The sequence below is a fragment of the Spermophilus citellus genome, assembly GCF_964194105.1.
Source record: "Spermophilus citellus genome assembly, chromosome: 9".
NCBI lineage: Eukaryota > Metazoa > Chordata > Mammalia > Rodentia > Sciuridae > Spermophilus > Spermophilus citellus.
In genome coordinates, this window is record NC_138191.1 from 111,594,246 (window position 1) to 111,617,408 (window position 23,163).

At 55.9% G+C, this 23,163-nt stretch overlaps 1 protein-coding gene across 3 annotated transcripts; it reads left to right on the plus strand.

Annotated features, from left to right (window-relative positions):
* Nucleotides 1-1,000: 1,000 nt before the first annotated feature.
* Nucleotides 1,001-21,430, plus strand: RSPO1 (R-spondin 1). 3 transcript variants are annotated; one of them, XM_081305236.1, is made up of 7 exons: nucleotides 1,001-1,339; nucleotides 3,305-3,462; nucleotides 5,612-5,963; nucleotides 16,870-17,061; nucleotides 19,044-19,193; nucleotides 19,479-19,667; nucleotides 20,280-21,430. In XM_081305236.1, the coding sequence occupies exons 3-7, from the start codon at nucleotides 5,867-5,869 to the stop codon at nucleotides 20,447-20,449; spliced, it is 798 nt and encodes a 265-aa protein (XP_081161362.1). In that variant the 5' UTR covers nucleotides 1,001-1,339; nucleotides 3,305-3,462; nucleotides 5,612-5,866; the 3' UTR covers nucleotides 20,450-21,430. The 3 variants fall into 3 exon arrangements, with proteins under 3 accessions (XP_081161362.1, XP_081161363.1, XP_081161364.1); XM_081305237.1 differs by having other exon boundaries at nucleotides 3,397-3,462; XM_081305238.1 differs by lacking the exon at nucleotides 3,305-3,462.
* The last annotated feature ends 1,733 nt before the right edge of the window (nucleotides 21,431-23,163 follow it).

Consider the following 23,163-nt stretch of genomic DNA (forward strand, 5'->3'; position numbering starts at 1 on the left):
AAAGGACCCTGTGCTCTTGGCTCAGCAGTCAGACCTCCCCCCTCCTCTCCAAGGAAGGAGATTCCACAGCCTGTCTTGATTACTCACCCCCACCCCACGCACAATCAGTACATCTTTTCTGCTCCAGCTTGTCTCCACTAACGACAGTGTTAGCTCATTTTCCTTTCCCCAATCTGAAGTGAGGCTGGAGAACAGCTGTTTGCCACCCCAAGAAGTGAGTGTCCCTCCCTCCCTCTTCAGGCTCAACTTCAACATCATCTGGGTCACTGCAGGTGTCTGCAGCCCTTCAATGCTCATCCCACAAACATTTATAGAGTTCCTGCCATCCACCAGGCATTGCACACTTCATTTCACTGAACCTGTAAAACAGATGAGAACCTTGAGGCTCAGAGAGGTTAAGTACCTTAGGCATGGCCACACAGCTGGTAAGTGACCGAGTGGGGGATTTGAATGTAGGTTGTGTTCTGTAACTTCTGTCACTCTCCGGTACCAGCGAGGAGTGTGGGAGTGTGGAGGCGTCCTTGTGGGTGCCCAGAATCTTGGTATTTCTTTTGAACTAGAAAGATTCTTTGAAGATTATTTGATCCTGAAGGGGAGGAGGGTGTGGCCATGAACACAAAGCTCTGTTGAGTCTATTCCTTGTCACTTTCCTGGTTCTTGATGGGGAAACTGGGGTTTGGCTAGGGACCCGGGCGCTCTTCAGACCCCCAGATGCTCTGAACTGCTGCGGGTGCCCAGGCTGTTGGGATCCCCCTGGTGTAGACACTGGTGCGGCCCGGGAGGGAGGAGACCGGGGCAGAGGGTCTGCGCCGGGGTTCAGAGAATTTGTTCCCGTGCCAGCCCTGCGCTCAGGGCGCAGCGCGCCAGCTTGGTGCACGGGCGTGCGGGAGGGGGCTGCGGCTCCCGGCCCGGCGCTCCAGTCCATTTTTTCTTGCGGATCCCAGGAAGGGGGGCCGGCTCGGGGGTGGGACCGCGAAGGGGGGGATTCCCTCCCTCGTGCGAGCGGAGGACTGGCCCCTCTCCCGGCTGGGAGCTCCGGCCGAGCGGAGGCGCGACCGAGACACGAGCGCGGGGCGGAGAGCCCGGCGCGGCGAGCCGCAGTCGGGCTTTCGAGCCGTGAGCCGCGGAGAGCCGGGGCCACAGAGCCGCCCCAGGAGTGATGCGCCGGGTGGGGCGCTGGCCCCGGAGGGCGTGAGCCGCCCGCAGATTGAGCAACTTGGGAACGGGCGGGCGGAGCGCAGGCGAGCCGGGCGCCCCGGACAGTCCAGCGGCGGGCGGCTGAGCCGGCCGCGCCCTCGCCCCTCCCGGGCCTGCCCCCGCCGCGGCTGGCAGCGCCGAGGTGAGTCCCCGCTTCGCGGCTCCGTCCTCTCTCCTAGCGCCCCTTCCCCGGGACCTGGGGTGCCGCGGGCCCCCATTCGGGGCTTACCCATCGGGCGGGGGACACGGAGAACGGGGAGCCTCATTGCTCTCTCGGTCATCCCTCGGAAGAAGGCACCTCCTGGACTCGCTCCTACGAACCCTGTCGCCCCGTCACCCCTCAGGGCAAGCGGGCAGCCCCGTCCCGGTCGCTTCCTCGGGTCCTCCGCAACCCCCCTCGCTTACAGTCCTGAACTTCTAGGTCCACCAGCCCTGTCACACACCCTCCCCGACCCACAGCTCTTGATCCTTGGTCTCACTGCCTCGGGGTCCCCCTGTCTCAAGGCTCCTGGTGACCCCTATCCCATTCCCACAGCCCGGGCCGGGGTCCAACGTGGCAGGCAACGTGCGCGGCGGCCCTGGGCGCGCAGGGAGGTGGCGCGACTCCGCGCTGAGGGTCAGACGGTACCGCTTGGTGGGGCAGAGCTGGGGGCCCTGTTCGTCTGGGGCCCCGAGGCGAGCAGGGATGACTTCTGGGTGCCGGTATTAGAGGTCGGGGTTTCCTGTGAAATTGGCTCTTGAACTTGGATCTTGGGGGCAACCAGAGGGGCTTCGGCCCGTCTCTCCTAGGGCACCTGTTGGGGCCTCTCGGGGATGGTGGAGAGAGAGGATGAATGTGGGCACTCGGGGCGGTGATGGGGGGGGGCTGCAAGAGCCTCTCTCCGGTGTCCTTGATTTTGGGGGCGGGAAAACGGCCCCAGCACCTGGTTCGGCTCTGGCGGACAAGCTAATCCCGGCAGGTTGGGCAGCGCGTACTCGTCCCGCCCCCCAGCCCAGCAACTCGGCCCCCGCCGCCTGCCCGCTCCGCAGCCCGAGCTGTCCAGCCCGCAGCCGCTCCTGGGAGGGCTAATGAGGAATTATCTGGATGGTTTACATTTTTGGGTCCGGATCGGCCCCGGTCGGAGTACCAATTTATCCTGACAGTGTTGCAGGCAGGAAGGTGAAGTGATTCCAGCCCTCTGTCAGGACCGAGTCTCCGCCCAGCTCCGCCCCCAACCGTGTCCCCCTCCCCAACGCGCGCGCGGCCTCCCTTCCGGATCCATCGCTCGGTCTCCCGCCAGCTCGGCCTCGGCCCCCAGCCCTTTCACCTGCTGCAGGTCCAGTCCCCAAGCAGGGAAGGGGCCTCAGCGACCTTCGCAGCACCCAGCAGGCACCCCGTTCTGTGTAGCCACGGAGACCCCAACCTCTGCAAAATGGGATATAATACTACCTCCCTCTTCCTTAGGGTAGAATAAATGAGGGCCTAGAGCATGTCAGGTGGCAGGAGGCACCCTCACCCCCACCCTGGCAGAGAGGAATGCCCTTCCCCACCCAGAGCCCCCACCAATGCCGGGCACCCTGAACATCAGCAGTTCCCTTTCTTTCTGGGTAGAGAAAGGAGCCCCTGAGACTGCCTGTGCCATAGCCCAAGGCCCCCAGGACACCGGACAGCAGAACCATGATAGGCGACTTAAAAGAAAGTTGTCTGCTTCTGGCTCCACTCCCGCCCCAGCCCATGGTGACCTCCTTTCCTAGATGCTTCTGTGGGGGGCCAGGATCGAGTCAGAGGGATGTGGAACCTCCAGGCAGGGACCTGTGGCCCCCTGGAGCTTGGCACCTGAGGATCTGTAGTCTAAGACTGTGCAACATTGAAAATCAGATTTCACCCAGGATCCTGAATGTTCTACTGCTCTTTCAAAATGCCTGAGGATCTGGTGATGTTGAGCCATCCTTTCTGCCCGTCAGCCCCCAGCTGGAGCCGAATGGCCTGTGCCCACTTGAGTTGGGTTTGCCCATGCCACATCCTGCTCTGCTCACATGCGTTACTCCCATCCCCTGGTATAGATGAGTCCTTAGCTTCTTTGTGGGGTTGAAAATATTATATTTTTCTCCTAAAAAAAAAAAAAAGGGCTTGGAACGCTTCTGATCCCAGAGGTAAGGGAAGCCAGTGCCTCTTGCTCAGATGGAATTTGCATCTGGATCCCCCTCTTCATCTCCCAGCTGAGACGGTGGTCCCTGGTGATTCCCGTGGGAGTGGGCCAGAAGATCACTGCAGGCAGAGGCTAGGTGAGTGTGGCCAGGTCGAACCTGGAGGACCGGGGCTCAGGGAGGGGGCAGCCTTCTGAGCACTGACCCAGGCACCGTGTGGGCAGGCACAGAGCACAGAGAGGCATAAGGAACCTTTTCTACCCCAAGGACCCTAGGGACATGGATCACACAGTTAGGCCAAAGTCTCACAGACCCAGGGTGTGACACCAAGTTTGTCTGATGCAGTGTTTGTCAAATGTAAGGACTGGCAGGATGGATCTGCCAGGGGTCCTCACAGCCCCGTCTGACCAGTGCTGTTAGAGGTAAATCCTGTCCCTCTGGTGCCAGGTGGGTAACTGGTGGTGTCCAGAGAGATCAATGCAAATGAGTAAATTGCATGTCAATGCTCATGATCAAGGTTGGTATCGAGATGACACAGAAAATGTCGATATTGCTTTTGTTGATATTGAGATTGATATTGATATCGAGACCTCCCTGTGTGCCTGCCCCACTCAAAGCAGTGACACATAGTAACTCATTTAAGGTGTCCAGAAACAACTGTCTTGCAGATCAGGAAACAGGCTTAGACCAGCTAAGCCAGGAACACAGGGTAACAAGCTAGCCAGCCGCAGAGCCAGCATTCAAAGCGTTCTGTGCCCTTGACCATCAAACTGTGTGCCCAGCCTCTGAGGCTGCGTACTGGGGACCGAAGACCCTAGTTTGATAAGCTGGACTGGGCATCCACACTCTGGGTGAAGGACGTGTGTAGCTGGGGCCGGGGAAGGTGGGAAGCCTTTGAAGGTCACGCAGGGGCTGGCATTTGGGGGTAGCTGGGGGCATCTCCGCTGGCTCCGGCCACAGCGGCAGGTGGGATCCATCAGCCCTCGTGTAAACACTTCTTCCAGGCAGCTTAACCACTTGAGTGTGTCTGGCCTTCAAAGCTAGTGGGAGAGGCCGAGGAGGGAGGTACTGAACTCCCTGGGGGGATAATGATTTATCTCCTGTGCAGGTGGGCTCTCCTGGGGCCTCTCCAAGAGGCGAAGGGGTAAACTGGGCACCGAGGAGACGAGAGGCGAAAGGATTAGGACAGGGGAGGAGGACACCTCCATGCCAGGACCTCAAGTTCCTCATCAGTAAGCCAAACTCAGTGACCCTCAGCCAGCTTGTGAAAGTCCTGAATCCCCATCTTACAGATGAAAAGACCGAGGTTCAGAGAAGCTAAGTGACTTTCCAAAGGTGACTAAGCAGTGGACAGGAAGGCGATGCTTCCCTGGCATCCACAAGGCTTCCGCTGCTGTGGGCCGGGTGTTCCCCGCGTGAGCGTGGGCAGGTGTGCAGAAGTGTGCAGAGGCCGTGTGGGCGGGCCTCTGTGTGAGAGGGCATCCAACGGCAGACCCTGTAGGTGGGGAGCAGGGCTTTGGTCCCCACTCCCAGGTCAGGCTCGAGGCTCAGATGTCCCACTTCCCAGACACATCTCACGAGGGAGGGCCCAGCTCCCCTGCCCCCATCACCCCAGCCTGCGGGTCCAGAGCCCTGGCTCTCTCGGGGCTGGGGGATTATCGCCATTCTCTGTGTCCCTGACCAGGGCGGGCATTGCTGCCTCTTTTATCCCCTCACAAAGGCCAGACCCGCGGGGCCTGCTGTGTCAGAGTTTCTGTGGCCTGGGGAAGCCTTACTTCCTTTTCTCCCGCCAAGCCGGGAGGGCCATCCAGAGTCTGCCAGCTTGCCGGGGGCCACTGCTCTAGCTCCAGGACAGGTGAAAGGCACATGGGTGACTCAGCACTGGGAAGAGAAGGCTGAGGAGCCACTCATGGAAGGACAAGTAACAAGCTGCTACTGCAGCATGAGGTCTGTAGGGTAGACTTAAAGAAGGACTTCCAGTGAGAGCTGGCCAACAGTAGTCAGGGTGGGGCCAGCTGGTTCCCATTATTGAAAAATCATCATTAAACCACAAATCTGGTTTGAGCATTCACCATATTCCAGCTACTCAGGTAGCCGGCTCTGGTGTCAGGTTAGGGGATCCGGCAGGAACAGGAAGAGGAGCAGATTTCTTCTCCCTGGTGCCAGGTGGGTAACTGGTGGTGTCCAGAGGTTCTGAGTTCTCACCATCTTCTGGGTAGGGAAACACATGGGGAGCCCGGGGCTCCCGGGTACCACAGACTTAACCCTTCTCTCTCCTTCCCCACAGGTTGTTTTTGGGGGTAACTCCTGCTGAAGTGACACAGAGGACTCCCATGTGACACTCTGAGGTGGCTTTGAGGACCTCCATTTGGGCTGATGGAGGCTTCCCACACCCTCTCTGTCCCCCGCTGAGATTATGGTGGATTTGGGTTCTGGCCCGGACCTGGGCCTCCTGCTGCTGACCCAGCGTTAGCAAGAGCCCTGCGCTGTCCACCCCCCAGCGACCACCCCTCCTGCGGGGGCCTGGAGCCGGCCAGTGAGCATGCGGCTTGGGCTGTGTGTGGTGGCCCTGGTTCTGAGCTGGCTGCACCTGGCCGTCGTCGGCAGCCGGGGGATCAAGGGCAAGAGGCAGAGGCGGAGTGAGTACCGGGCAGGGGGCTGGGCCTGGGGCCGGGCCTCCGCTAGCCTTGGCGGTGGGAGGGGGGTCCCGGGCTCTTGGGATCTCCCCTGGGTCGGTTCCAGGTCCGCGGCCTCGCAGTTGTTGGGTGGGTTTGTGGAGATCACCTGCTCCCTCCTGCCCCCTCGCTGACTGTGTTCCCTGGTGTAGACGCTGCTTTCTGGATTAACCCGTCTCTTGTGAGGATCCGTTTGTGAATTAGCCCTGTGACATGACACCAGCTCTGTGGTGTCCATGGAGACGCGGGTGGCGGGCAGCATGCTGGGTTCCCCCCTCACCGGATCCCAGGCGGGGGCTCCTTGCTTTCTGTCATGGCTGAGGCGTGGTCCCTGGGGGACTCTGCACCTCTCGGTAGTGGGCCACAAAGGGCTTCCCCCGCCCCACAAACAGGGCAGGAGGGAAGGTCAGGAGACCCTGCCGTCCTGTGGCTTTTAAAGCAGGCCCAGTGGGACTGGGAGCTGTGGGGGAGACGGGAGGCCAGCAGGCCGGGCGCTGCCCTGGCAGCCTGGCACGGGGACAGCTCCACTGTCCCTGCTCTCGTGGGGAGCCTCCATGTCAGATGTCACTGTGGGGCTGGGGACCTAGCTCCGTTGGTAGAGAGCTTGCCTCGCGTACACAAGGCCCTGAGCTCAAGCCCCGGCACTGCAAAAATAAAAAAGAAAAAAGAAAGAAAGAAAGAAAGAGATGTCATTGGAACAAAAGGTTCTCAGTTTAAAAAGGAAAAGCAAATCTCTCTCTGTATGATGCTAAGAAAGGTGAAGGGATGGGCCTGAGCCCACACAGTCATGGTGGGAACCCTTCTCAGGGTGACAGAGCTCAGTAAAGGTCAAGATTAAGGTGTGGGACCCCTCCCCTCCACCAGGCACTCCCTCCCCTCTGCTTATCATCTCCTGTGATGGGGCTGTTATGTCGTGGGAGTGGCATTATGTGACAGTGACCTATGCCAGGGAGTGGGCTGGTGGCTTCTGGACTCCCAAGGCCTCATCTATTTCCACACACACCGAGGAGATGTCACGCCCAGTCTTCCTGAAGTCTCTCCCAACTCCCTCTTGCTTCACTTTTCCCTTCAGATGGATGCCGCCCGCCAGGGGAGGCTGAAAGGCAGTAGAGTCTTGTTGTGTCCCCACGGGAGGATGGGAGCGGCCGAGGCCAGGACTCAGCCCAGGGAGGGAAGCTCAGAGAATTGGTGAAGCTGAAAATCCCTGGCTTAACAGACAATTAGAGCCGGTTAGGTTCAATCAGCAGCGGGCCTTGATTTCCCTCCCCTCTCCTCTGTTGTGGCCAGTATTTTGGACTCCACGGGCCAGATGTGGTTTAGTGGTTTATAATCAGTCTCCTCTATTTCCGAAATGAGAGAGAGAGAGAGAGAGAGAGAGAGAGAGAGAGAGAGAGCAGCAATACTCATGGAATATGCACAAACGATTCTGCTTACGTTCACACGCAGAGCCACACACACCCACCTAAACCAGGGGCCAAAAGACCTGGCTGGGTTCAAGTCTGTTGGACCGAAAACACAAAAACAAACAAACAACAACAAAAAAAAAACCTTACTGGTCTGAGCATCAGTAAGGGCTTTGGCCGTGGCTAATCTACTGCAGCAGTTCCCATGTGCCCACTTTTGATACAGTGGCATTCGGCAGCCTCAGCAGCATGTAAACCGGTTTTTGTTACCAAATGATGTGACAGACAACCTTGGTAGTGGGAGTCAAGGGTGGGGGAAGTGTGGGGAAAGACTGGGTGCAGTGAGGGTCCAGAATGAAGGGAGGCTTGGAGGAGATACAGGGTGTGCATTGTGAGGCAGTGCTTGTCACTTAAGGGTCATAACGATCACCGTTGTAAAGCTGAAATGTAATCCTACGGGAATATAGTAAGGCTCACGTGAGATAGCAGCTATTTTGTTTTTTATTTTTGTTTTAGTGCTGCTGGGGAGGGAGGCCAGGGCCTCCCCCATGCCAGGCAAGTGCTCTACCGGTAGCTACACCGAGCCCTAGATATGCATTTTAAGCTCTTTGTAAAACAGCAAGCTCTATGCAGAGTCGGGGATGCAGCGGTGGTTAAATAAATAGCGTGTGGACCATTTTACCCTGGGCTTTCCGGGGAGTGGCGGGAGGTGGGAGACCAGGCACCTGTGTGGGCTGCTCTCCACCATACAGAAGGGCACCAGGTTGTTTTGAGGAGCACAGAAGTGGGCTTGCTGTGTGTATATGGGTCTTAGGGCCATTGGGTGGGTCTGATGTCCCTTGACCATATGACAGCAGGCTCCCCGCAGCCACCCAATAGAGCTCTGATCCTGAGCCTTACACCAGCTAGTCAGCTTTGTGTCACTGTGACAAAATGCCCGACAAGAACAACTTGGAGGAAGGAAAGTTTTTCATTCGGCTCATGTTTTAGAGGCTCAGTCCATGGTGGGCTGAGTCCTGCGCTCTGGTCCTGTGGGGAGGTAGAGCCTCGAGGTGGAGGAGAGCGGCTCAGGTGACAGCCAGGAGCCCAGAGAGGGGAAGGGGCGGGAGGGAAGAAGCGCCCGCCCAGGCCACGCCCCCGGGACCCTCCTCCTCCAGCCACGCCCACCTCCTCCAGTCACCTGGAGATTCCTGCGGGAACACGGGCGCTTTTAGGGGCCATCTCAATCCAAACCGTAACAGCCATCTCTGGACCCAGAAATGCCTGACCGGAGCCCGAGGGAGGGTCCCCTGCTCCGAGGCGCAGGGAAGTTGAGCCAGAACTTCTCTTTGACGGTGGCTTATGAAGCCCCCTGGCAAGGGCTGCTCTTCCTTGCTCCTCAGGACCCTCGCCACCGACCCTCACCCCCTCCGAGTCCCCTTCCTGAGCCCTCTCTCACTCCCATCTCTCTCACCCAGTATCCCTTCCTGAGCCACCCGATCTGATCTCAGGGCCCCTCTGCCAGTCCTGGCCCCGTTCCTCCCTGAGCCCCTGAAGCCCAGATGGTACCTTTCTGCCCCATCTCACTGCCCTGCCGCCACCCCAGCTCGCATCCCCTCCCACACTGACCAAGCTCAGGGCCCCTTCCCTGTGCATTCATGGGGTCATCCAGCAAGCGTCACTGAGAACCGGCAGAGCTGACCCCAGATCACAGAGAGGACTCCTGAGGGGCTCACGGTGATGGGGAGGTGACCAGCAATCCAGCCTCCTGACTACTGCGACAGGAGGCAGCCCCAGGGCAGAGAGACCCCAGGAGAACTGGGGGAGGCCCAGAGCTTTGTTCCAGAAGGGAGAGCAGCGGGGAGTAGCAGGGAAATGATTTTAAAATGGGGTTCTGGGGGCCCTCAGGGTTTCACCTGGGCAGCTGCTCATATCTGCTTTTTTATTTTTCTTTTTTGGCACTGAGGATTAAACCCAGGGGCACTTAACCATGGAGCCACATCCCCAACCCTTTTTGCTTTTATTTTGAGACAGGGTCTCACTAAGTTTCTTAATGCCTCACTAAGTTGCCAGGCTGGCCTTGAATTTGGGATCCTCCTGCCTCAGCCTCCTGAGTCACTGGGATTGCAGGTCTGCAATACCACTCCCAGCTCGCATCTGGTTTTCATGCTGGGGATCTTTGCTGTTGAGAAGAAGTGTTCCATTGGTGAAGCAGGAAGCCCAGCACCCCTTAGGCTAGAGGGACATGAGCTGAGGGTCCTAGGGAGATGATGCTGTGGACCTGGGCAGAGGTCAGATGATTTGAAGCTCTTTGTACTCATCAGGTGGAGGAGTTTGGATTTGCCCTGACTTGAGCTGTGGGTGAGGAGGAGCCACCGAGAGGTCTTAGTCTGGGGGGCACATGGGCCAGCATTGGTAAAGGCTGGAGACGGGCTACAGGCAGGCAAACAAGCTAAGCTATGAGGCAGTCTTGGCACAGGTGAGAAAAAGTCTAAGCTAAGTTCATGGTTAGTTAAAGAATCCCGAGGGCTTGGGTGTGGCTCAGTGCAGAGTATTTGCCTAGCATTTGCCTAGGCCCTGGGTTCAATCCTCAGCATGAGATAAAATAAAAAAACCTCGGTATTCCCAGGGGGACATCCCCAGGGCCTGTTGTCCATGCAGTAGCTGGTCCTGGGTGCCAGGAACAGATGCATCCCTGAGAAGGCTCCCTGCCTGCTCAGTCTACCTCTTCCAAGGCTGGGTCCACTCTACAACCAAGGCCAATGCTCCTCTGAGTCATGGCCAGTTCTCTCCATCCCCATGACCCCTGCATTTCTGTCCAATCCCACTCCCCAGGTTTCAGGGGTTGCCTCTGAGACCTATGCACACACCGTGCCTCCCCCACCCTCCACCCGTGGGGTCCTGCTCCTTAGGAGTCTCACTGCTTGACTGGGCCTCCGTTCCAAAATAAGAGGCTGCGCCCTCCAAAGCTCTTTCTAGTGGGAGAACCAGACTTATTACCAGATAAGAACAACATGAAGTGATCAAATACCGGGGACGTGGGAACACAGGAGTACTCCAACCAAACTTGTGGGAGGTGAGATCTAGGAGGACTTCCTAGAGAAGGTGACTTTAATTCTGAGGCTTGTAGGAGTTTGTCAGGCTCAGGAGGAGGCAGTGTTCCAGACAGAAGGGCCATCTTGAGCAAAGGCACCGAGGTATGAAATAAGGTGACATGCCCAGAGAACAGAAATAGATATTGTTTAGGGAAGCATTGAGAGATTGGGGCGGGGGGGTAAGCTCATGATAATGTTTTAGACCCCTCCAGGAGCTGGGTCTTCTTTCTGTCAGTAATAAGGAACCATTGACGGATCTTAGGCAGGGCTGGGGCACCATGAGATTTCTGGTCTAAAGCAGATGCCTGGGGAGGAGGCCATTGGGAGTTAGAAGAAGCAAAGACTTTGGGGGAGGAGGGACAGTGGGACAGAATCCATTCTTCAGGGAGGGGCAGGCTGAGACAGGATGGGACTCAGTACCAGCAACTGGGAAGTGTCTTGCACAAGGTTGACAGAGGCCAGTCCAACCCTGCCATGGTCCCTTTCCTCACCAATAGTAAAAAGCCCTGTTTCCCACCCACGGACGTCAGTGCCTCTGAGCCTGTGCCCAGGCTGTTCCTCCCGTGGGGCGCACGCTTTTCCTGGTGCAGCCCAGGGGCCTCCCCCACCAGGGCTCCGTCACCCCTGGCTGCCCTGCAGAGCCAGCCCTGCTTCCCAGGCCCTGGGGGGCCTTCCTCTCTCTATCACCATGTCCCGGCCCCCAGCAGTCCTGGCACCTGTCAGGTTGCAGCAAGTGCCTGGGGAACAAGTCCCCTGGAATTGAAGGCATCCCTCAAACACGTCTTCCGGGACCCTGCATTGGAAGTCTTGTTCTCATTGTTGAACCCACCGAGCCCTCCTCTCTGGCTCTGTCCCCTCCCTGCCCACACGTTTGCCCGTCAAGCTGAGAACACCTTTTGGCTTTTATTCCCCTTATAAGTATCCCTTTCCCTCCCTGCCCATCGCTGAGCCCCCTCCCCTTTCTGAGCCTCAAACTCCCATGGAATTCGGATTCCTTAGTTCTTTGTCCCTTGTCCTTGACTTCAGTCTCTCATCACCTGATCTTTTTGTTGTTGTTTTTTCTCCCCTATGGTACTGAGGACCCAGGGCTCCACACATGCTAGGCAAGCACTGTACCACTACCCTACACCCCAGCCCTTTTTTTAAGTGTGACACAGAGTCCCACTAAGTTGCTGAGACTGGCCTCAAACTGTGATCCGCCTGCCTCAGCCTCCTAAATAGCTGGGGGCACCGCACCCAGCCTGACCTCTGTATCTCGACCCTCCTGTATCCTCAGGTCTTCATTCCATCAATTTACTCTGCCTTTGAGTCTTGGAATCACATTCCACCACCATTTCTTCTCTCCATGTTGTCTCTCTCTATTATTATTATTATTATTATTATTATTATTATTATTATTACCAGGATGAACTCTGGGGTGCTTAACCACTGAGCCACATCCTCAGTCCCTTTTTTATATTGTATTTAGAGACAGGGTCTCGCTGAGGCTGGTCCTGAACTCACAGTCCTCCTGCCTCAGCCTCCTGAGCTGCTGAGATTATAGCATGAGCCACTAGCCCAGGTCCTACGCTGGCTCTTTCTATGCTCTCTGATTTTCATCTCTCTCCTTGCTTTATTCCCACCTCCTTCCCTCTGCTCGTTCCTCAGCTCACTGTGGTCTGGCCGACATTCCCCTCCATGAAACTGCCCTTCCTGACATCACCCAGTCAATGGCCACCAGTGGTCACATCTCTAGGTTTGCTCCAGGGCTCACTGGCCTTGGCTTCTCTCCAGCCCTGTGCCTGAAGAACTCTTCCTTTTCAACTTTTTTTTTGTACCAGGGATTGAACCTAGGGTTGCTTGACTACTGAGCCACATCCCCAGTCTTTTTAAATTTTTTTGATTTTGAGATGGTCTTGCTAAGTTGCTGAGGCTGGCCTCAAACTTGCAATCCTCCTACCTCAGCCTCTCAGTCTCTGGGATTTCAGGTGTGCGCTACTGCGTTTCACTTTCTGCTTGGTTTTTATCCTCACCTTCTGCATCTCCTCTTGCATTTCCAAGGGTTGCTTCTCAGATTTCTGGAGCCCCTCTTCCTCTGCTTCTCTGTGGACTGCAGGTGTCACCAGGGCTCAGCCCTGGTCTCCTCCTCACCCACACATTCCCAGGGGGTTCTTACCAAAGGCAGTCCTCACCCCTCGTCCGCAGCCACTTCTAGAAAGAGACGGCACACGGCCTCTCTGCCTCCTCACCATTCTTTTACTCCTCTGCCAGGCACTCAGCTCCCCACCAGAGTGGCCAGCACCCTGTCACTGATTCCCCAGGTGATTTCTCAGCAGCATTGGGCACGTCCACACCTCGTCCTTCCATGGAAAGTGCTCTTCCCCTGGGTCTGTGATGCAATATGCTTCTCAGTGTCTGCTGCCCCCTTCTCAGCCTCTTGGGGAGACCTTCTTTCTTCTGTCCTTCTCTTAAGTGTCGAGCTCCTCTTCCTGCTCTGTAGATGCCTTTGGTGACTGTTTTCACGTTAAGGACTTGGCGTCTCCATTTCCAGGCCCCTGTGTGCAGCTGGCTCACTCCCCTGGGTGCCCCACAGCGGCCACACCTGGCCACACCTAGAGCCTAAGTTCTCACCATGTCACCCCCCAAAAAAACCTGCTCCTCTTCCTGGGGCCTCCGTCTTAGCAAAGGCCCAACAGCTGTCCCCTGACATGGGCCCCCCATCTCCAGGTCACCTTGGCCTGTGCTGTGCCCTGTCCCTGGTCTTCCCACGCAACCCGTCCCCTGGTCCTCGATCCTTTCCTCCCTCTTGGCTCAGCCCCAGCTCTTCTCCCTGGGTCCTCACCTGGCATCTCCCCCTGGCCCTTGGCCGTCCTTCAACCCGTCCTCCCTGCTGCAGAGGGGTCTTTCTGACACGAAGCCCCAGCCTGCCCTTCCAGTGCCCTGCTTATTCCTCCTCGCTTCTAGGACAGCTCGGGCTGGAGGCCCTTCCTCTCTGGCCCCTGCTTTGCCCCTCGGCCTCCTGTCTGAAGTCTCCTGCTTCCCTGTGCTGAGGAGGCCACGCTCTCCCTGCCCTGCCCTGATGGCACTGAAGAAGAGTTGGGGTGGAGCTGGGGGAGAGCGCTTGCCAGTGCACCACGGCCGGGGCCATCCCTAGCACTGAAAGAAAATAATAATAATAATACTGAAGAAAAATGCACGCAGGGCATGGCTGCCGGTCGAGTGAGTGGCGGGCAGTGGGACTCTGAGGAGAATCTGTCCTCAACGGAGGAGGCAGGAAGGGATCAAGGAGTCTGGTAAGGTCCCTCCAGAGGACGGCCAGGCGGACCACTAGTGGTCAACATCTCTAGGCAGAAGCCCAGAGGGAACATTCATTTCAACAAGGATTTAAATAAAAACAATAAGTAAGGGGGGTTTTAACGCCTTGGAAGGGAAAGCGGTACCTCAAATCTTCAAGGACATAAATTTGTCATAGAGCTGGAAAAAAGGCCCGGAGTAGAAAAATAATCCCAAACAATTCTAAACCAACAAGAAGGATGGTAAATTTTAAGCTTATTCATGAAATAGTAACATTGGCTTGCCAGATGTGGTGGCGCATGCCTGTCATGCCAGTGACACGGGAGGCTGAGACAGGAGGATCACAAGTTCAAGGCCAGCTTCAGCAACTTAACAGGCCCCTGTCTCAAAAAGTAGAAAGGGCTGGGGATGTAGCTCAGTGGTAGAGCACCCCTGGGATCCATCCCCAGTGGCCCCCCCCCACAAACAATAATAACATTGACTCTATACAAATAAATTGCATACTTCAAAAATAATCACTCTAGCCACACTTGCAGTTCCTCTGCTCCCTCATGTTGCCCCACACCTGCCTTTTATATGCGTGGTTCCCTCTGCCTGGAACTCATTCTGCCTGAGGAATCTGGCGGGAGAACTTGAACCTTTTCTTTTCCTCATCTGTGACAATGAGGATGGGAGATAATTACAGCACCCACCTCATGAGGTGGTGCTTGTCAAGCCCTGAAGAGCCCTCCTTGTCAGGGGGTCAGTGTCACACTTAGCGACACTCTGCCTTTAGGACTGAGACTGCCCAGTGACGCCTGTGGTGGCCTTCGTCTCCCCTCCCCCTCTGCCTGCCTCCTTGCGTCTTACTTGCTCTCCTGTTCTGAAATCAGGAGTCGTCCCTGTGGCCTGTACTCCTCCCAGGAGTCCCCAGGGTGGACACCCTCACCTCCCTTTCTCTGGGGTGGGAAGGGAGGCACAGGATCCAGTATTTTGCCTGGGCTCACAGTCAGAGACTTTGGCCTGAGGTCCAGCTAGGTCTGCAGCCTGAGCCCCGGGTCCATGCTGCCGAGCTCCCTCCTGCTGTCTCTATTCTGATTTTTCCAGCCCTGGCATCAGGTGTATCGACAGCTTCTTGCTGCTTGACTTCTCCTAAGTGGCTTATAACTACTCTCCTTCCTTCTCCACTCGATTCTCTTCCCTTGGGCCTCTTTTAGTGATTGACCCCACAGTTCACCTGCACCCTAGGCCAGAATCACCCAGGCTCCTGGCCACTCCTCTCTGCTAAGCATGTCTCTTCTGTCTGCACTACCCACAGTTTTGTTTTAAGGCTTTCTTACTTTCTCATCTGGATGAATGGAGTCAGCTCCACCCAAATATTCCTTTGGTCTCCTGTCTCTACCCTGGTTCCCAGTTGAATCTTCACAATATGTAAACTGGACCAGTATGTCCAATGCAAATTGGATTTCACTCCTGATTCATTTTCCCATGGCTCCCTGTTGTCCAAGCAGCTCTGAAGAAGTCCCAAGAAAGACTCTTCAAAATAAGTGGTTTGTGTCCAAAATGTTGGGGAAACGCAGCTTCCTCTGTCCCTCTCTTATATGCTCTGCATGAGAGTGTCATAGAGTTTGCAAAAAGTCTCGCTGTTACAAATCCTGTTTGCATTTGTTTGACCCACGGGGTCCTGGTCTTACCTGTTACAGTAGCCTTTTCTCCAAGTCTTCCTATTGGTATTTAAGGGAATCTCCTTCCAAGGAATACTCTTTGGAAAATGCCACGTGGCAGGATCAAGTTCAAGTTTGTGATATGTAGATAGGATATCTTATTTTTCACTACCTCCTCCCCTCACTTCCACCCCCAATTATCTGCAGTTCCCCTCTGTAATATTTTACCTCTGTGGTCCTGCTCCTTCTAGTACCTTATCTCCATTTTCCAGAAGGAAAGCTCTCTACACTTCTCTGTGAATCCTTCCCCTTTCTTTTCGAGTCCACTGTTGCTTGGCTTTGTGGCTGTCAGCATTTGCCTGTCTGTGGGTGTCTGCTCTGCTGAAAGGCCAAGTCCCCTGCCAAGTGGCCTAGCTCACCTGCCTCCCTGTCCCCAAGGCTCACCCTGTGCGTGGTGCATGGAAGGGGCTTAGTGAGTGTTGGTTGGCCCAAGGAACAAGATCAAAGCTTGGAGACTCAGAGCTGCACCTGGAGGTCACTCTGCCTCTCAGGATGGTTCTAAGACAGGATTTTTCAATCTCAGCACCCCCCCCCCCCACATTTTGAATCAAATAACTATTTGCTGCCAAGAGGCTCGGGAGACTGAGGCAGGGGGATCTCGAGTTCAAAGCCAGCCTCAGCAACAGCGAGGCGCTAAGCAACTCAGTGAGACCCTGTCTCTAAATAAAACACAAAATAGGGCTGGGGATGTGGCTCAGTGATTGAGTGCCCCTGAGTTCCATCCCTGGTGTCCCCTCTCAAATAATAATTATTTGCTGAAGAGGGCCACACCATGCCTTAGAGGGTGCTTAGCAGCATCCCTGGTCTCTATCCACTTGATGCCAGGGCAACCCACCTCTGCAGTTGTGAGGATCAAAGATGTCCATAGACATTACCAACGGTCCCCTGGGAAGCCAGATCGTCCCTGGTTGAGACCACTGTTGTAGACATAGGTTATTTTGGTCGTCTTTCTGTCTCTAGGTAGGTGGTCCTTTTCTCTGATAGCTTGATCCATTACCTGTCTTGTCCTTAAAACTCAGTCAGGGGAGTAAAAACTGTCCTTCTGAACTTGAGGCTGGACTTTTCCTCTTTGGGGAGAGTCAGGGCAGGTTCCGGGAAGGGGGCTGCTTCAGCTGCTTCTCTGGTGGTGGTACAGCGAGCCTGGTGGGGTGAACTTGTGTCTGGAGCTCGGGGGGGCACGTCAGGTCCTGGGAGCCCTAACTCCAGGCGTCCACGCTCTTTCCCTGGTGAGAGGATTCTGGAGGTGTTCATAAAACAGCCTCTCAGAGGGCTGCCTGCCTGGCTGTTTCCTGAGCACATTCCTGCTACAGAATGACACCCCATCTACTCTCCCCCTGTCCTGGTGGGAGTCTGGAAGGACGAGGCTTGGGCTCTCTCCTTCAGCATCTCCTCATGCCCGCCCGCCCTGTCCTTGCAGTCAGCGCCGAGGGGAGTCAGGCCTGTGCCAAAGGCTGTGAGCTCTGCTCCGAGGTCAACGGCTGCCTCAAGTGCTCGCCCAAGCTCTTCATCCTGCTGGAGAGGAACGACATTCGCCAGGTGGGCGTCTGCTTGCCGTCCTGCCCGCCCGGATACTTTGACGCCCGCAACCCTGAGATGAACAAGTGCATCAGTGAGTGTCGGCGCTGGAGCTGGGGTGCCACCGACCCTGGGCGCCCGGGAAGGGTGCTTTGAGCTGTTGGTGGTTGGTGAGAGGAGTGGAGGGGACGCTGGTGAGAGCAGACGAGGCTCTCGATTCAGGTGTCCGGCTGCCAGCCAGACATGGCCCCAGCTATCCCACCTGCACTCCCAACTCCTTGTCCAGACCCAGGCCCCATCCTGCACCTGCCTGTGCTCTCAGGTCAGTTCAGGGTCCCGGCACATCTCCCGAGCCACAGACCTGGCAGCCAGCCTCCCGCCTGTGCTGCCCCCATCCACCCAGTAACCAGATGCTGGCTGCTCCCTTCCTTCCTCATTGCCACGCTCTCCGCCTGGCTCCCAGCCTGGTCCGGGGTCTCTCCCATGAACCCCTGCACTCCCTGATCATCTGTGCTCCAGGCTGTATGGTCCCCCCAGCCTTCCCTCTGCACCACAGCCAGAAAGACGCTTCCAAGACACCCGTCCTATGGCTTCCCACTTGTGCTTGAAAACCACCGTTTGCACCACACTGGCCACCAAGAAATCTAAGTGTGCCGCCCCACCCTTTCACTCTCTTTTCGCTCTGGTCTTCCAACCCTGCTTTTCCATACCAGCCACGGCTCTCCCTGCTCCGAGGCCTGGGCTCCATTCCATCTCTGTAACTGCAGCTGCAACATGCTGGGGATACTCAGTGAGCACACCGGGTGAACAGTGGCCACGTCCCTCCCATCTCTTCACATTTTCCCACCTCATGTCAGTTGATCCTTTGACCTTTTCAGGGAAGCAGGGCCAAGGGATGGTACCCTTTTTATAGCAGATAACTTAGAGACTTGGAGGGGAAATGTCTGGCCTGAGCTCCGCCAACTGGGTTCTGATCTCAGCTCTGCTGTTTAGGCATTGTGTGACCTTGGGCATATCTCAGCCTCCCTCATCTTTAAAATGGGAGTACTAGCTTTCCCCCCCCCTGGGGTTGGGAGATGCTCTGATAAGGCTCTTGGGGTCTAGCACTCAATAATGGTAGCTGCTATTGTTATTTTGGTTTCTATTTTATTGGCAACCAAACCCAGGCCTCAGAGCATCGGGAGGGGAAGGAAGAAGGGAGAGGAGGGAGTGAGGCTGAGATAAAGCCATGGGGGCTCTGAGGCACAGAGGTGCAGTAGGGAGCTTGGCAGGATAGAGGTAGGACCCCGGGAGCAGTGCTCTTGATCCTCGGGGTCGGGAGAGGGGCTCCTGGCTGGGCTGGCTCCTGGGAAACTGGAGGCCTGGGCCTCGGGCTCCAGAGACTGGGAGGGGAGAGATTGTGAAAGGGCTGCCTGTTCCCAGCCAAGCCCTGAAGAGCCATCCTCCCTACCAAGGAGAGAGCTGGCAAGAGGGTGGCAGGGAGGGACCCAGGAGTCCAACCAAGGTGGTTCCTGGAACTTGGCCTTGCACAGGGAAAGGAATTTGCTCTGGGATTGCTCCTGCTTCTCCGAAAAGATTCCTTCTGCCCAGGGCAGGAGAACAAGGTTGGGATACTGTGGATGCCCAGTGGTGGAGGAGGGAGCCCCGACAGCGGTCTCCAGGGGTCATCCCACTCCTCAGTTCCACCCTGGGTAGAGGGCCCTCTGGGAAACACTCCTCCCACAATCCCCACCAGGCACAGAGGGTCCCCCAACTTCTTCTCTAAAACCAGCTCTTGTGGGCCTTACCTTAGGTTCCAGGGCTTGAATCTGGGTTTGGCTTTGGGTTGGCTGATGGAGGGGAGAGTCCCAACCAGCCCTCAAGAGTGGTCACTTCAGACTCCCCCCCCCCCCCGCCCCGATCTGCCCTCGTTCCTGCTTCTGCTCCTCTCCCAAGCTTCCTCTGAGATCACAGTGGTAGGCCGAGGTTCTGGCCTCCATGTGGGTGAGTGTGGATGGGTGGGCTTTGGAGCTTGGGATGAGGGGAAGGGTCTGTTTCCAGCTGGGCCAGAGACCCCGACTCTGGTGCTGTCCACAGAATGCAAGATCGAGCACTGCGAGGCCTGCTTCAGCCACAACTTCTGCACCAGGTGTCAGGAGGGCTTGTACTTGCACAAGGGCCGCTGCTATCCGGCCTGTCCAGAGGGCTCCATCGCTGTCAACGGCACTACGGAGTGCAGCAGTCCTGGTAAGCCGCGGAGGGCGCCTCACAGCCTCCCGCACCCCAGGTGGAGTGAACGGCAGGGCGGGGTCCGGCCAGGGATCATGTATGTGTCCTGGGAGCGCTGTGCAGAGAAAGCTTATCCCGCCACACTCACCTGCTGGGGCTTCCCTAGGCCCTTCTGCCCTCTGGACTAAAGATGCTCTGGCCTGAGGCCCAGGCCAGGGACAGGTGGATGAGGTTGCCCTGTTCTGGTCCAGGGGAGGAGCCTCCCATATTTCCTTCTCCTCCTTTTCCCTCTCTTCCTACCAGCACAATGTGAAATGAGCGAGTGGTCCCCTTGGGGGCCCTGCTCCAAAAAAAAGAAGCTCTGTGGTTTCCGGAAGGGCTCTGAGGAGCGGACGCGCAGGGTGCTTCATGCCCCTGGGGGGGACCACGCCGCCTGCGCTGACACCAAGGAGACCCGGAGGTGCACAGTGCGGAGGACGCCGTGTCCTGAGGGTGAGCGGCAACCTCTGCCTCCCCGGGGTCAGTCACCTCTGTGTCCTGCCGGTGCCCAGGGCAAGGCCAGATGGAGAATGCTCAACTCGAGGCCCTATGCCGTCCAGACTGGGGGCCCTGTCCTGGCGGAAGGCAGTGCCCCAGGATGCCGTGGCAGGAGCGGGGAGCTTCTGTGGTCACTGTTCCTGCAGTCCCCCTTTTCTTCTGGGTGTTCATGTTAGAAGGGCCTTCAGGGGTCAGATAGCCAGAGGGCTAAGCCCCAGAGACATACCGTGATTCAAACAAGGTCACATAGCCTACGTGGTCATCAGGTGGCTGCTGCTCCTTGCCTGGCCCCAGAGGTACCCAGTGAGGGGCAGGGGTGGGGACTGTCTTGCCTGTGCGGAGATTGCACCCAACACCTGGAGAAGCCAGGCCTACTGGGATCCCGGGTCTGAGGAGGGCACTAGCATGTACTGAGGGTGGGGGACCTGCCCTTATGCTGCGGGTTCTCTGAAGTGTCTGCTGGTAGAGGAGTCGCTGGGCTTCCCGTCCCAGCCTTTTCGTCACTCCCCTCCTGGGACTCTGGAGCACATCCTCTGTTGATTTTTCCTGCCATGGGGTTTGTTGCAGGGCAGAAGAGGAGGAAGCAGAGCCAGGGCCATCGAGAGAATACCAACAGGAACCTGGCCAGGAAGGAGGGCAAGGAGACGGGCTCCGGCTCTCGGAGACGCAAGGGGCAGCAGCAGCAGCAGCAGCAGCCCGGGACAGTGGGGCCATTCACATCTGTGGGGCCCACATAGGCTCAGCATCCAGATACCAGGCCTGCACAGAGGGGCCCAGAGCTGTTCTGCGTGATGAAAGCTTTCCAGAACTGGATCATCGGAGGCAGTGCACACGTGTGCATGCACACACACACACACACACACACACACACACACACACCCCTGAGGCCACCAGAAGATGCTTTCATCCTTTGGCCGGGCGGTACACACTCGGTTTAAGATGTGCCCAGTGGGCATGTCAGAACATTTCCCAGCATCCAAACCCCAACCTTGCAGAGTGGAACCTTCGGGAGAAGCTGCTGGGATCGCATCTGCCAGGAGTGGCGGGCAGAGCCAAAGCTGGAGGACCGCAGGGCGATGCCACCTCCCACCCCATTCAGCATTCCCGTCGTGGGACCTTATGGTTGGAGACTTATTGTTACACAGCCGTGATACCTAACAGGGCTGACCTGACTCGGAAAACTGCTTAAAGGTTTATTTCAAATTAAAAAACAAAAAACAAAACAAAAAAAAAAACCCAGCAGTAGTCTCTGGCACCATGTTCCTCTTCAGGGTTTGAGGATCGGGAGGTCCACATGGGAGCAAGAAGAGTCAGGGTCAAAGTTCAGAGGCCCCTAATGGCCTCTGTGACAAAGGATCCAGAGCAGGAAAAGAAATCCAGGACTCTAGGAAGGTGATCACAGTCTCTCTCACAGTCTTCTTACTCAGAATGCGGGCCATGGACCGGCAGTGACATAGTCACCTGGTGGCTTCTTAGGAATGAGAACTCAGATCCCATCCCAAACCTGATGAGCCAAAGTCTGCCTTTGAAGGGAGGGTCCAGGTCATCGGCATGCACTTCCCAGTTCAAGAGGTACTGCTCTAAGAACCCTAAGGAGGACCAAAGGGCTCCAGGCCAGCTCTAAAGGAGGACTTCCCACCTGGGAGGGCAGAGTCTGTGTCCTGAAGGGCTAAGGTGGCCTTCCCAGGGAAGAGGGGTGCACAGGTTCTCTGAGATGGCTGGGGACTAAACCAAGGGGAGCAGTAAATCCTAGAGCCATCAAGAAAGAGGGAGAGGGGCTGGGGTTGGGGGCTCAGTGGTAGAGTGCTTGCCTGGCATGTGTGAGGCTCTGGGTTCAATTCTCAGCACCAAATAAAAAATAAATAAAGGTATTATGTCCATCTACAACTTAAAAAAAATACACAATCATGTTTAAAAAAAAAAAAGAAGGAGGAGGAGGAGAGGTCAGGTTGAAAGGAAGGACGGGGTGGACTGACTTCCTGTGGCATGCGGCACCCTCTGGGCTCTGGATGAGGTGCAGGGTTTGCAGCAGGGAGCCAGGCAGATGCAGTGCAGCTCTCCCGCACCTCAGGATTGGTTGAGACAGGCCCGCCTCCCGTCAGCAGAGAAGCAGATTCCTAATTGCAAATGGTGGGCTGGTGGGCATGAAGGGCAGGCCAACACTGGCTGGACTTGGAGCTGTGGACGTGAATACTAGGAAATGAGCCTCTGAGGGAGGCAGGTCGGAGGAGGCAGTCCTTGGGCCCAGCTCTGAAGGATGGGAAAGAGTGGAGGGACGGCAGCGACACGGCGTGTCCCATAGCAATACATGAGCCAGCCATGTAGATAATTTACAAATTTCTAGAAGCCACAACTTATCTAACCAAATAGCTACGAACTAACCCAATATATGCAAAATACCATCTTTTAAACATGTAATCAACAAAATCGTTAGATCTTTTACTTTTTAAAGACCAAATCAATATCCTGTGCGATTTTTTACCCTTACAGCCTAATTTAATTTGGATGCTGAATTTTCTTTCGTTTTTGAGGGGACACCAGGGATTGAACCCAGGGGCACCTAACCACGGAGCCGCATCCCCAGCCATTTTTATTTGTTATTTTGAGACAGGGTCTCTAGGTTGCTGGGGGCCTCCCTAAATGACTGAGGCTAGCTTTAAACTTGTGATCCTCCTGCCTCAGCCTCTCAAGTGGCTGGGATTATACAGGCACGACTACTGCATCAGACTTGGATGCTAAATTTTCATCAGAGATGCTTAATCTGTATTTAGACTGCATAAAAACTAAGGTTGAAACAGAAGATTTTCAAACCCAAGTTGTTTTAGGAATACTTAAATCTTCTAATTTGGATTTTTTTAAAAAATATTTTTTTAGATATTGATGGACCTTTATTTTATTCATTTATTTATATGCAGTGCTGAGAATCAAACCCAGTGCCTCACACATGTGAGGCAAGTGCTCTATCACTGAGCCACAACTCCGGTCCCCTGAATGGGATATCTTTAAATGTAAGTTTAATTAATTAAAAATTAAATAGTATTAAAAAATTTAGCCCTTTAGTTGCACACTAGCCATATTTCAAGTGCTCAATGGCCACATGTGGTTACTGGCCTATAAAAGATATAACACATGCAAATGTCCTGTGGCAGAAAGAAGCTTGGTGTTTCAAGAAACTGAAAGAAAGCCAGTATGGCTGGGAGGCCTGAGGGCAAGGGAGGCCAGATGATGATTCCAGAAAGGTCCTCTGGAGTTGGGCCTTTATCCTCAGAGCCAGGGAGGTTGCTGAAGCATTGTCAGCAGTAAGTCAACATAACCAGATTTGCATTTTTTTAAAGATCATGTTGTCTGCAGTGCAGAAGATTAGAGAGAGGCCTCCTGGGAGTTCTGCTGTCATCCAGGGGAGAGAGGTTGGGGGGCTTGGTCTGGGGTGGTAGTGGTGGAAATGGAGAGA